General features: G+C 61.2%; 2 protein-coding genes across 6 annotated transcripts in view; one reads left to right on the top strand and one right to left on the bottom strand.

Moving 5' to 3' along the window:
- Positions 1-24: 24 nt before the first annotated feature.
- Positions 25-3,978, top strand: TP53I13 (tumor protein p53 inducible protein 13). Of its 5 annotated transcripts, none has more exons than XM_045299684.1 (7): positions 25-112; positions 303-371; positions 599-640; positions 2,479-2,607; positions 2,731-2,934; positions 3,039-3,594; positions 3,679-3,978. In XM_045299684.1, exons 1-7 carry the CDS (start codon positions 41-43, stop codon positions 3,975-3,977), a joined length of 1,371 nt encoding a protein of 456 aa, XP_045155619.1. In that variant the 5' UTR covers positions 25-40; the 3' UTR covers position 3,978. The 5 variants fall into 5 exon arrangements, with proteins under 5 accessions (XP_045155619.1, XP_004706962.1, XP_045155620.1 ...); XM_004706905.2 differs by having other exon boundaries at positions 3,663-3,852; XM_045299685.1 differs by lacking the exon at positions 25-112 and having other exon boundaries at positions 146-371; positions 3,663-3,852.
- Positions 3,979-4,380: 402 nt separating this feature from the next.
- Positions 4,381-12,482, bottom strand: part of GIT1 (GIT ArfGAP 1) — a 23,569-nt gene continuing 15,467 nt past the window's right edge. Inside the window, exons 3-21 of the mRNA XM_045299970.1 lie at positions 12,303-12,415; positions 12,103-12,208; positions 11,499-11,716; positions 11,328-11,422; positions 10,948-10,990; positions 9,117-9,143; positions 8,898-8,946; positions 8,581-8,653; positions 8,172-8,269; positions 7,780-7,891; positions 7,537-7,670; positions 7,215-7,367; positions 6,894-7,124; positions 6,723-6,776; positions 6,480-6,566; positions 6,307-6,380; positions 6,004-6,186; positions 5,857-5,920; positions 4,381-5,727 (exon numbers count right to left, since the gene is read on the bottom strand). Coding sequence (XP_045155905.1) covers positions 5,515-5,727; positions 5,857-5,920; positions 6,004-6,186; positions 6,307-6,380; positions 6,480-6,566; positions 6,723-6,776; positions 6,894-7,124; positions 7,215-7,367; positions 7,537-7,670; positions 7,780-7,891; positions 8,172-8,269; positions 8,581-8,653; positions 8,898-8,946; positions 9,117-9,143; positions 10,948-10,990; positions 11,328-11,422; positions 11,499-11,716; positions 12,103-12,208; positions 12,303-12,415 — 2,127 coding nt within the window. The 3' untranslated portion in view covers positions 4,381-5,514. The remainder of the gene's footprint in view (positions 5,728-5,856; positions 5,921-6,003; positions 6,187-6,306; positions 6,381-6,479; positions 6,567-6,722; positions 6,777-6,893; positions 7,125-7,214; positions 7,368-7,536; positions 7,671-7,779; positions 7,892-8,171; positions 8,270-8,580; positions 8,654-8,897; positions 8,947-9,116; positions 9,144-10,947; positions 10,991-11,327; positions 11,423-11,498; positions 11,717-12,102; positions 12,209-12,302; positions 12,416-12,482) is intronic.

Here is a 12,482-nt window from a genome sequence, read left to right as displayed (position 1 = left end):
GGCGCTGCGGCTGACCGGACCCCGCCGGGGGCCGGCTGGGATGGCGCCTCCTCCGCCTTGGCCTCGGCTATTTGTCCTGGTAGCGCTCTTGGGGCTCCTGGGTCCCAGTGAGGTAAGGGGACGGGCTCCGGAGAAGGCTTTGGCTCGGGATCTCAAAGCGCGCAATGCCGAAAGTTAGTCCTGGAAGGAGTGGCGCGCTGAGAGGAGACCGGGAGTCCCGCCCCAGCGAGCCGGGCCTGGGGAGGGAGTGGGCAGGGCCTTCTCAGAGACCAGCGCCACAGCTCTGCGCTTTGGACCCACAGGTGGGAGCTGGGCCAGCGGAGGAGGCCGGAGCCCGTTGTCCCGGGGGCTCATGGCCTCTGCCCCCACAGGTAGGAGTCCTGGAGGACCCGGAGATAGGGGACCGCTGAAAGGGTAACCTTCTCCCCTGAGAGCCTCACACCCTCCAGGCATCACCCTCTGGGGACCTCTACCGGCCCTTCCTGCCCTAGTCACCAACATCTCCATCGCAACTGGACGCGTGGGGCCTACTGCCCTCTCTCCACCCTACGCTCTGAGACCCTCAACTGCCCTAAGCTCTCTTCTTTCCCGTGTACAGGTGTCACCAAGAGTGACGTATACACGGATGATCCCAGGGGCGGTAAGTCAAGCAGCAACCCTTCCTTGGGTATCAGCACCTTGCATGCCTCCTCCAACTGTCTGTCCACCAGCACCATTGTTTGTAGAAGAGGCAACGTTCCTATTCTCCCACCTGGCCCTGACCTCAGGGCGAAACAGTAGTAGACAGATGGCCTCTGTCATGGTGTGAAAGGAATGCTGTTGAAAAGCTGGCTGTGTGGGCGGTGGCTGCAAGTGGAGGTGAAGGTACGTACTGTCGTGGAGTCAGTTCTGACTCTGAGCCACCCTGTAGTGCAGGGTAGAACTGCCCCCTGTGAATTTCCAAGACTGTACCCCTTCATGGGAGTAGAAAGCCTAGTTAGTGTTCTTCCTGGTGGTTTTGAACTGCTGACCTGTGTGTGCTTAGGAGTCCAACCCATAACCACTAGGAAAATAGGAAAAAAACGCAAAAAAACCCAAAAACTCCACAATTCTACAGCCTAGCCCGACCATGTACCTGTGGGAAGTCCCTTAACTCGGTTTTCTATAAGCAGATACTGGCTCTACCTGTAGACCTGTAATGAGTGGGGACAGTTTTTGGAAAAGTATAAAGGTGTGTGGTGGAAGGCGTATGCCTTGGGTTTGTTGTTAGTTGCTGGTCAGTGATTCCTACTCATGCTGATCCCCTAGTGCTTCAAGTTTCTAGACTCCCAACTGTGGGGTCCACTTGGCTGGTTGCCTCTATAGCCTCATTGCCCATAGTCAGCTATCTTCCCTGTCTGGCCAAGAGAACTTGCCTCATTCCACCTGCCTGATCCTGTGCCTCATATAACCTTGTTATCCTATCAAGTCTCTCCACTGTTTAGAAACTTCACGGCTCCTTATTACCGTCCCTATCATGGTCATGGGAGAAAGAAGGGAGAAAACTCTCTGCTCATGTAAAGAGTTACAGTCCAGGAACCTCACAGAGGCAGTTTTACCCTGGTATACAGGGTTGCTCTGAGTTGGCATTGACTAGAGGCTGGGTTTGCCTGTGTTTTATTTTGATGAGGGCCATACTGCCCAGCCAGCCTTTCTAGGTCCTAGATAAACAAACCTCCACCACCTCTCCAAATCTTTGGTTCCTCTCCCTGTTTTGGTCGGCTGACCATACAGTGAGTGTCAGGTACATGCCTACCTCTGTGCCTTTGATCCTGTTGATTGCCCTTCACACCTGGCCTGGCCTAGTCCGGCCTCAAGTGTGTAGCTCCCTCCCCTCCTAGCATCCAGCTCCATCCATCTTCAAAGCTTAGTGCCTGAGTCAGCACCCTTTTGAAACCTTCCCTGACCATGCCTGTTCTTACTCATCATCTCCTCCCAATTCTTACTCTGATTACACCTGCACTCTCATAATTTAACAGCTAATCACTTTAACTTGCTACTCCATTTGCACTGGTTTTGTTTGCTTGGACTTCCGACACATCCCTTGCAAGCAAAGGGCAGGAGTTAGTTTTCTTTTGGTATCTCCTTCAACAGCTAGCAAAGCTCGGAGCTGGGAGCCAGCTCAATAAAAGAATAATTGAAGATGCATGATGTGAATTCTCATCGTGGGATTGTGCACCAGCACCCTGTGGACCCGGCGTTTGGATGCTCTTGGAGGTTGAATATAGAGATCTGATCAATAAGTGGGAGACCTGCACTCCCCTTGGGGGACACTTAAGAGTCTTATCTGGGAGCCTATAGGGCCATCGTTGCAGGTACAAATAAATAGAGCTGAAATCAGGTGATCTGAGTCCGGTAGGGTCACCTAGGCACAGGGCCTGAGAAGTGAACTTTGAAGCAGAGGCAGAATACCAGTGAGGGATCTAGGACAGGTTTGATGTCTCCTGGCCTTTCCTCCAGGCTGAGGATGTCAACTTCCTCTACCACCCCTGTGTCCACCCCTGGCTGAAGACCCAGCTTGCCCTCCTGGCCCACGCCTGTGTGGCTCAGCCCTCCCTGGCCCCTGACTCGAGCCTTACTCAGGATCGGGTGAGTGGTTGACAGAGGCTCTGGGAGAAGGCAGCACATAACTGAGGGAAGGAGAATTCGGGGCCTTCCTCTGGCTTGCTCCACCCCACCTGGCACTGCTCCAACAGGTGCCTCTTTCCATAGCCATTGGTGCTGACCGCGTGGGGGCAGACGCTGGAAATGGCCTGGGTAGAACCAGTCTGGGCCGCCCACTGGTTGAAGAGGAGGCGGAGGCGGCGGAAGCGGCCGCAGGAGCGAGCAGGACTCCCAGAGGCCGGCCATGCCAGGTCTTCTCCCTCGATGCAGAGCCCTGGCAGAGGGCGGCCAGGCTGGGGAGGGTGTGTGCAGGTGAGGGGCGCTGGGCCCAGGCTTGGTGGGGGTGTGTAGAGGGGTGTCACTGGGTTATGTGGAAGTGGGCAGGGAAGGATGACCCTTGCCTCTTCTCCCCACAGGCCCCAGCTTTGGCCTTTGCCCTGCGAAGCTGGCGGCCCCCAGGCACAGAGGTAGCAGCTAGAGCGCTCGGGCAGCTCTCTCCAGGGGGTGCCCGAAGGCGGGGGCTTCGGGCTGCCCTTGGTCTCCAACCCACCTCCACAGCCCCAAGGCCTTCCTCTGCTTCCGCACAGAACTGGGAGGCCAGGCGGCCCACACTGGGCACCCTGGATGAGGGGGTCAGTGCTTCCGCTGTGTCTATTGTCCCCATGCTGCCTGGGGGGCATGAAGGCAATGCTAGCTCCAGGACTGAGTCTCAGAGACCCAAGGGGCAAGGTAGCCCAGGCCGCTGTGCCTGCCCCAGCAAGGCTTCCCCTGCCCCCCGGGCAGCAACGCCTCCGCGGGTGGCCAGGGGTCCCACCCCACGCACAGAGGAGGCCGCCTGGGCAGCCACCACGCTCACCTTCCTGCTGGTGGTGCTCACTCTGGCCACGCTCTGCACGCGGCTGCACCGGAACTTTCGGCGCGGGGAGAGCATCTACTGGGGGCCCACCGAGGACAGCCAGGACACCGTGGCCGGTGAGTGTCCCCGCCCCCCTCCTCTCCCGCTCCCTCTCCTTGCCCTTAACTGGCCCCTTCACCCACAGCCGTGCTGAAGCGAAGGCTGCTGCTGCCCCCACGCCGCTTTAAGCGCTCCCGCCGGAGACCCCTCCTCCCGCCCACGCCAGACAGCGGCCCCGACGGGGACAGCTCGGAGTGACAGTGGCAGCCGGCTGCTCCTCCGGAGGCCAGGCCGCGACCTCGGCCACGTGTACGGGGGCTGGGGTGCCCCCTGGCGGCGGCCCCGCCTCAGCGCTCTTCCTGGTCCAGGAATGGGCGTGGCCCGGGGACAAGCTGGAGCCCAGTGGCTTCAGCCTCCCAGGCCAGAATTCCTCGCATTTTTAATTAAATTATTTTCGTAGAGTCTGGAGTCGAGTTTGTGCATCAGCCACAGGTGGGCACCACGCCCCGTCTTAGGGCTGTGCATCTTGGGTTCGGGTTTTGGCCTCCTTCCTCCGCCTCCTCTAAACCCAAAGGGGCCCTTGTGGTGATGCACCCAGGCTACTTACTGTAAGGTTGGTAGTTCAAACTCAGCCCCTCTGCCAGAGAAAGATGAGACTTTCTGCAGCTGTAAGGATTCACAGCCTTGGAAACCCCACGGAGCATTAGTTCCAGCCTGCCCTCTGGGGTCACTAAAGACAGCCCTCCTAAGAGTGCTTCCCTGGTGTGGGGCCTTAGAAACTTCCTGCTTAGTCCAGGCCTGTGTTTTCCCTTTCATACCTGCCACTGTCTCTTCCCGCTTCTTCTCCAAGCATCAGATGCACACCGTGGTCACTTATTTATTTTTGATACAAATGTACATGACACATATCTGGACAGTCAGCCCACCCACCACCACACAGATAGGGCCTGGCCCCTGGGAAGGTGGGGCAGGGGGTAGCTGGTGTGTGCTGCCTGCCCAGCCCAGGCGCTGGGGCTTCCAGGGGGTGGGGCCACAGCAGAGGTGCAGGTGCTGGCCTCTCCAAGGTGACAGGGTCTTGGGGTTCACACCCACTAGCTGAATGGGGGAGCCTGGGGAGCCAGCCCCAAGCTCAGGCGCTCAGTTACCAGCCCCTGCTGGCTGGCCCTTGCATGGGGGAAGGTGGTGGGTAGGGGGAGATGTCAGGAAGTGGTGTCCACTGAAGTTCCTCAAGAGGGTGTGTGGAAGAGGGGGCGGGTCAGCCGGTAGGACCATAGCTGGCCCCAGGGTGGGGAAGAGGGAGGCTGATCCCCAATGCTGGTCCCTGCTCCAGCCTGCCACTCCCCACAGAACCCAGGCGGGCCAGGCCTCTGGAACGGCACCGCCGCCCCGCACACTCACGCAGGCACGCAGGGACACTCAGTTACCACAAAGTTAAAATTAAGTGGGAGGAGAGGGAAAAAATAAAAAGACTTTCCAGTGTTTGCTGCTGGGGACCCCAGCACATGGGTGGGGGCCATTTGGCATGAAAGAGAGAGAGCAGCAGGGGCTGGTGGCCACAGGGCAGGGACATCCACTGATTCTGTACATAGGAGGGGGTGCCCCCGCTCAGCCCCAGCAGGGCTGAACTGGCTCATGGGGGGTGCATGGAAGGGGAGCTGCCCCACTTGGAGGGCCCCACCCTGACCCTTTGTTGAGGATGCCCCGGAGGGCAAGGGGCTGGGAGAGATGCCTCACGGGCCCCTGCACACTAAAAGGAAGGGGGAGAGGAGGCTATGTACAGGGAGGGGGAACGGAATGTGGGGGACAGAAGCACCTGCCACCCCACCTCCCACACTTGGGGCTTCAGGGGGCGGGCCGGGGCGCCTGGCTGCCAGGGAGCATGGCGGCACGAAGGGCACTTGTGCCAGTGGCTCTGTTGGGGTGGGGTTAGTGTCTGGAGTGGCCTAGCTCCCAAGGCCAATGAGGTCCCAGCGTGAGGGTGAGGGTGTGGGGAGTGGTCACTGCTTCTTCTCTCGGGTGGTGATGGTGACCAGCTGCTTGGCAGCCTTGGCGATGTCGTAGGCGCACTGGATCACCTGCTGTGTCAGCAGCTGAAAGTCCACAGGGGCGCCCGGCTCGGGGGGCACGGTCTTCCGGCATTCGCTCTGCAGCCGGTAGGCGCTGGCGTTGAGCAGCCGCAGGGAGCTGCGCACTGGCTCCAGGGCCGGCCTCTGGAGAGAGGGGCAGGGAGGCTGCAGTTCAAACTTCCAGCCATTTCTCCACCCAGGGAGCGGTCAGACCTTGTTATGCCTCCCCCCACCTCCCCACCCCATCCCCACTCCTTTTTCTCTGGCCATTACCTTTGGGAAGAGAGAGGCCATCTCAGTGACAGCCAAATGGATCTTCTCTGAGCAGGGCACAAAGCTGTGGGGGAGGGGAGTAAAGGGAGGGGTCCTCAGGGAAGGTTCCTGGGGACAGCGGCGCCCTGGTAGCTCGCCCACCCGTACCTGTCATGCTTGAATTCCTGGGCAGCCCGCAACAATTCCTGAATGTTCTTGGTGACCTGCTCCGTCTTCAGGATGACATCCTCTGTGCTGGGTAGCCCAGGGTCCAAGTCTTCATCCAGGCCCTCCAACTCGGGGTGCAAGTCCTCCTCCTTGCCCAGCTCCAGAAACCGCTTCCCTTCCAGGCTGACCGCATGGTTGGGAGAGAGGGGTGGGGAGGCACAGCTGTGGGGCTGCTCCCCTGCAGCCTCCCAAGACACTCTGGGGTGTGAGCAGGACTGGTCTTGAGACCTAAGGGTGTCTCACCCAAGCAGTGGGTCCCCACTCTGCGTGTTCTCATAGTCACTGTCGGCACCGCTGCCGTGGCGAGAAAGCTTGCTCTGAAGGGTGCAGCCAGAGAAGTACTGGGTGAGCACCCTCCCCAGCCCGACCCTCCAACCCCCACCCCCACCTGGGTACACTGCGGGTCAGGACATTACCGCGTGGCGGCTTCCTTCCTGGGGGCACGACAGCAGCGGGGAGGAGGGCGTGAAGGGCACCGCTGAGGTGGACACCCCCTTCCGGATCTGAAACCCAGGGATGGGCCTGGGTCAGTCTCTTCTCCCCCTATGTCAGCTTCCCCAATGAGGGCAGGAACGAGGTAGGGGCTGTCCTAGGACCTCTGCTCAGAGGCCGGCCCAGAGCCCGACACTCAGTGGAGCCACCTCCCCGGCGCTGCTTACCCGGTAAAGGCCGGCGGGCACATGCACGGAATAGATGGCGTCATCCTCCAGCTCCTGGGTGGGGGGTGGGGTGCGGGGACACAGCAGGTGTCATGGCCAGCCATGCAGTAACCCCAAGCACGTTTCCACTCCCCCTCCCCCCCATCCCCGCAGGGACCCACAGGAGCTCACCGTGCTGTGGAAAGGCTGGAGCCGCGTGGTGAGCTCGTCTCCAGGGGGACCCCCGTAGGGCTTCAGGGCGGAGCCTGGCTCATACATGGAGAAGGCCTGGCGGTCCCTGCGGTGGGAACTGCCCCCGGGGGCCATGGCTGTGTGCTCAGCCCTCTCGCTGGGCAGGGGGGTGGTGGGCACAGGCCCCGACTGCTGCCGGAGCTGTAGGTTCTCTGCCTGCAGCTTGTGGATCTGTGGGCAGCCACCAAGCAGGGCCATCAGAGACTCCGGCTCAGACAGGGGCCCCCCAGCGCCCATGCCCGCCGAGCCTGTGGCCCTCACCTCCCTCTGCAGCCTCCGCAGCTCATCACTCAAGCTACTATTGACCTTCATGAGCTGCTGCACCTTGGCCTCGGAGCTGGCCAGGGCCTTCTTCAGCTCCAGGTACTCCTGCAGCGTCACGGCCCCGTCAGACAGGTCTGAGGAGTCTATGCTCTGCAGAGGGAGGCAGACTGTCAGCCACCCGACCTGGCAGGGAACCGGGGTCCCCAGGCCTAGCCACCGAGGCTTGTGACCAGTGTGCCGGGGACAAGATGGTGCCATTGGGCCGTGATGGAGGGGGTCATGGGGTGGGGCCCACAAGAACAGGCAGGGGCGCTCAGACCCGGGCTCGGTTATTCCGGGTGGTGCTGGCGCTGCGCAGGGGCTCCTGGTCCGTGTCCTCATCGGAGGCCACGCTGTCATAGTCATGCTGGTCGTCCAGGTCGCTCTGGCTCCGAGCGGAGAGCTCCAGGTTGTCTGAGGACACAGGACTGTCACTTCGGGGCCTTGCTGCCTGGACCCAGGGTGAGAGCCAGGGAACAGGGGCAGAGCCCAGACAGCCCCCCACGCCCCAGGCTCCTCCCACCTGTCGGGCTGCTCAGACTCTTGCCCTGCTGTCTCCGCTTGGCCTCGCTGAGAATGTCGATGATCAAGGTGGCAAACTCCCGAGCATTAAAACGAGCCAGTTTCTGTCTCCCCTGCGAAGCAGCATCGGGTCGGCCCGGGTCACCACAGCCAGCCCCCGACTCCCAACACCGACCCCAGTCCTTTTAGGCACCCCCCTCCCAGGCAGTGGTGGGGTGGGACTTTGGTGAAAGGTTGGAATAGTCTCCAGAGGCTGTCTGCGTAAAAGTACAGCCTCTTCCTCATTTGCAGACCACCTGGAGCTGGGCCGAGGGAGGGGGGGCTGGAGCTGCCCCAGGAAGCTGGGGGCCAGGAAGGTGGGAGCTCCCGGCCCAGGTGCCCTGGGGCTCTCACCTGGTTCCGCGTGGCTGAGTACTCGGGGTTCACAGGCAGGAAAGGCACGGCACTGCGCTCCGTCACCAGGGTGCTGTGGTTCTGGGTCGCCAGCCACACTGCAGGGAAGGGGAGGCGCCACCCCCAGGGTGAGGGGTGCCGGCCTGCCTACCTCCTCCAGCTCAAACAGACCAGGGTGGTTGTGAAGCCAGACGCCTGCCTTGGCAAGGCGGGCTGGGGGCAAAATAAAGCTGGAGTCTGACTGGTTAGGAAGGAGTGTCGTGGGTGGGGCAGGACCGGAAAATAGCCCCGAGGTGGGGCAGTTGGGAGGGCCTCATTGCCGGCCTGTGGAACAGCCCAACCCCAGGCACCCTTCTGGGTCCCAGGGACCCACACCAGCACCCAGTTCCGCCCTGATGCCCCCCCTCACCCGCATCGTTCTCTCTCCGATCCACCTCGTCATACACGTCCATGGCCAGTTCCTCAAACAGCCGGTTGCTGAGCTGGAAGCAGAGTGAGGTTTCGTGAGATCCACTTCCCCACCCCCCTGTGCCAATCAATATAGCCAGCTCACTAGATGCCACCAGACCTGAGGAATGGCCTCTGCCCCCTGTGCCATCTAGATCTCAGAACCAGAAATTGGGGCTGGGGGTGGGCAGGGCCCAGGCCAAGAGGCGGGGGCAACAGGCCTTGGGCTAGAGGGTGCCTCAAAGGAGCCGCGAGGAAGGGGCACGAATGGAGACTTACCGCCTGCAGCTTCTTCTTGGCTGCTTTGGCCAGCTCTGACAGGTCCAGGCTGGGAACGGGGGCGGGAGATAGGGAGGGAGAGGTGAGCGTGGCCCGGCTCCTGAAAGGACCTCCCACCCATGCAGGGGCCCCCAGGGGGACGACATCCAGGTGCCGCACGGTACATGCCCCCATCCTGCCCACCCCCCACAGCCCGCGCCACCGACAGGCACGCTATACCTCTGAGACATGCACTTTTGCCGAGATCTAAGTCCAGAGGAAGGCAGCAGAAAGAAGAACAGGGCAGAGGTGGCGATTACCCAGGGCAGGGACCACCCGTCTCTGGCCACACACTGGGCCCCGGCCTGCCGCCTCCTCCTCCAGCCAGCTCGCGGGGCCGCGGCTCTCTCTCTGCAGCCGGTCTGCCATCGCCTCCCCTGACCTTGGTCCCTCAGCCCCTTCCTAACCCCTCTCCTGACCCCCAGCTGGGCCCTGCAGTGTTTCCCCACCCAGCAGGTGTCCCTTTCACTGCCCTCAAGGGAAGCCTATGGGTAGAACTCGGAACTAGGAATTTCAGACACAGTAGGAGCAGAAAGCCTCGTCTTTCTCCTGAGGAGCAACTGGTGGTTTCAAACAGCCGACCTTGCAGTTAGCATCCCCACACATAAACACTAAGCAACCAGGGCTCCTACTGAGCAGGTAGGGTGCTCTTTTAACTCGCAGGCTTGACTGCACAAGCCCTTGCCTTAAAACACTTTGTCAAACAGGGCCAGTATGGCATTCTTTGAACCAAAGGCTCCTTTGCAGCATAACCTGCTGAGTGCTCCCCGTGCACTATCTTATCTCACTTTGTCTTCTCAACCGCCCAGAAAAACAGGTACAGCCATCCTTGTTCCATAGGTGAGTGAGCCAAGGGCGCGTGCACGTGTGTGTGTGTGTGTGTGTGTGTGTGTGTGTGTGTGTGTGTGTGTGTGAAGGAGCCCCCGACCCCAGCAGCCCCAAGGGCAAACTTCTCTCCACATCTGCTCAGACCTCTCTGTCCCCAGGAAGAAGTTGTGGCTTGTGTGCAGGGGCACAGAGCTGGCTTACTCGCCCCCCCCCCCCCCATCCCAGGTGCCTGCAGCAGCCCCTGGGGTACAGCACTGCTGACCTCTAGGCCTTCGCTCTGCCAACTACCTTCCCTAGAGTAGACACCAACTGTCTTTGGACGAGGCTGCCTTCACTCCAGACTGGGGACTCCTCCAGGGCAGAGACCCTGCCTGAGTTCTCTAGGGCCCAGTTCCCAGAACATTCCATTGGAGGAGGGCCCATGGGTACGCACACAACACACAAGGGCACCCTACACACATCCACAGATACGCTGGGAAGAGCCAGAGCAGGCAAGTAAAGAGGAGTCTTAGGGTCTCGGGACAGAAGAGGTTTAGGTTTGGGGGCAGGCAATGCCCAAGCCTCACTATCCCTGACTGCCCACACAGGCCCTTGGGAGGACAAGCCTCTCCTTTCCAGGTCCAAGCTAGCGGGCACTACCTGGCATGAAGATGCTGCTAACACAGAACTGGCCACCAGGTGGCACCTCCATCCACCTTGTGAACTGGCTGGCTGGCAGGGGTGTCCAGTTGCCTGGGCACCTGGGACCTCTCAGCGCAGAGGAGAAACACCTCATGTGTCCCCCTCCTCCCCAAGCCCTGCCCAGTCCTGAACTACCCACAGAGGCCTGGTCACGAGTCTTTCCTTAGAAGCTGGTCTGAAGACTTCACAGCAAGTAGAACCTCGTGACCCACCTCCCTGCCAGGGTCTTTCCTGGTTCCCAGACCCTGTGAGGGCTTGCCAGGCCTAGGGCTGGAGCTGTGCTGGCAGTATCTGAGCTGGGATTGATACCTACTTTGGGGCCCAGAAATAGAATGAGGGCTGTCTGGGACAGGCCTGTGCCTCCATCCAAGCCTTGGGGGACCAAGGTGGTAGGGGGACCACAGCCCTGAGGCTGGGGGAGGAAAGGGCGAGGCCTCAGGGGGTGAGGTGCTCAGCGTGGCATCCGGCTGCCTCTGGAAAGGGGCATCAGGTAGGCCCTCACCTGTCAGCCATCTGTGGGATGATGTAATGCCCATTCTTGTGATCTGAACAAAAATAAAAATGCCAAGTCACTGGTGCTGGGTGGCCGCAGCGGCTGGGAGCCCACCTCACTGGCACAAGCAGGGCCTGGTACCCAGGAGGGTCGATGGAAATGGGAGCAGGGCAGTGTCCCCGCCACCTGCCCCCACCCCTAGGAGCTGGCTGGAAGGTATGGCCCACCCCCACTCCCCAGCCCCAAAGTGCTGCAGCCCAGAGCCTGCAGCAATTTCACAGGAGCTGTTGCCTAGCAACACTGCTCCCCAGCCAGCTCTGTCACCATGGCACCTGCTGCTGGGTGTGTCTGGGTCCCCCCCTGCCTGCCCAGCCCCTCGTCCTGCTCACCAGGCTTGCGTCCACAGAGGTAGAAGGCCAACCGGTCAGTGAGCTCATACTGGCACTCCACTAGCCTTTCAGCCAGCTCATGGTGTCCCGCCTGCCTGTGGGGAGCGGCGCGGCTCAGCCCCGCGGCAGTGGCCCCCACCCACCCAAGCCACACCTGCCCTCTGACCTCACCTGGCATAGTCAATGGGTGTGCGGCCATTCACGTCGGGGGAGCCGGGGTCAGCCCCGTACACTACGAGCAGCTCGGCCTGCAGGGTCTGCCCGGCTTTGGCAGCCACATGCAGAGGGGTGGTGCCCTTCTCCGGATGGAAGAAGTTGGCCTGGGCACCCAGGGACAGCAGGCGCAGACACGTCTCCAAGTTGCCCGTCCGCACGCTCGAGTGCAGTTGCTGCAAGGGGCAGAGCATGCGGAATGCACTGGGGGCCCCTCCGGAAGCTGTGCTAGCTAGCCTAGGCAGGCACCCGCAGCTAGGAGGGGCCCAACCACGACCGGCCACCGGGGAGGACAAAGGGCTCCCCCGGAGAGAGAGGGTCCGTTAAGCAATGCCATCTGCCACGTGTTCCACTGGGAGGAGACACAGCCTGTGGCACAGATGCGGTTGGGTTGGTCCCATTTCACAGAGGAGAAAACCGAGGCTCTGTCACACTAAGCCATCGCCGCAGGCTTTCGCAGCTTGAGTGGCTGGGTCTTGGGTTCAGTGGTCATCAGGGCCCTTAGGGTGCAGTGGGTGGGGAGAGGGGAGAAGCCACGGCTCCGTCGTGGGGCCCCTCACACCTTGCTGAGGTCTTTGGCGGTGACGCCGTCATCGTCCCGGCAGGGAAGCTTGTGCACAAACGCCAGCATCTGGTACTTGGCCCTGATGAACTCAGACTTGATGGGGCTGCACAGGGCACACAGGAGGAAGTGGGGAGCAGAGTAGGACAGGCTGAACCCGTCTGCACAGCCCCTGGCCACCCTCCGGCAGCCCAACTTACTGGACTTTGTCTTGGGGGTTGGCTTTGCGCCGGCCACTCTGCACTTGCGCGGGGTCCAGCAGGGAGTGCTCCCAGATGGAGTTGGCCCCGTTACTGGCCAGCGTGTGCACCATCTGCAGGGGAGGGATGCCAAGTGAGCACGCCTGCTGCCTGCCGGGCACTGGGGTAGCGCGCCTGGCG

The sequence above is a fragment of the Echinops telfairi genome, unplaced genomic scaffold (assembly GCF_000313985.2).
Source record: "Echinops telfairi isolate 266 unplaced genomic scaffold, ASM31398v2 ScPeMD7_7458;HRSCAF=8496, whole genome shotgun sequence".
Classification (NCBI taxonomy): domain Eukaryota; kingdom Metazoa; phylum Chordata; class Mammalia; order Afrosoricida; family Tenrecidae; genus Echinops; species Echinops telfairi.
This window is presented reverse-complemented; position numbering and strand designations above follow the sequence as displayed.

Bases quoted from the DNA above. Each gene is read 5' to 3' on its own strand.
- TP53I13 (XM_045299683.1), top strand. From the start codon at position 165: ATGCCGAAAGTTAGTCCTGGAAGGAGTGGCGCGCTGAGAGGAGACCGG. The intron at 2,935-3,038 runs GTGAGGGGCGCT...TTCTCCCCACAG, and splicing joins GCTGGGGAGGGTGTGTGCAG to GCCCCAGCTTTGGCCTTTGC. The intron at 3,595-3,678 runs GTGAGTGTCCCC...GCTGAAGCGAAG, and splicing joins CAGCCAGGACACCGTGGCCG to GCTGCTGCTGCCCCCACGCC.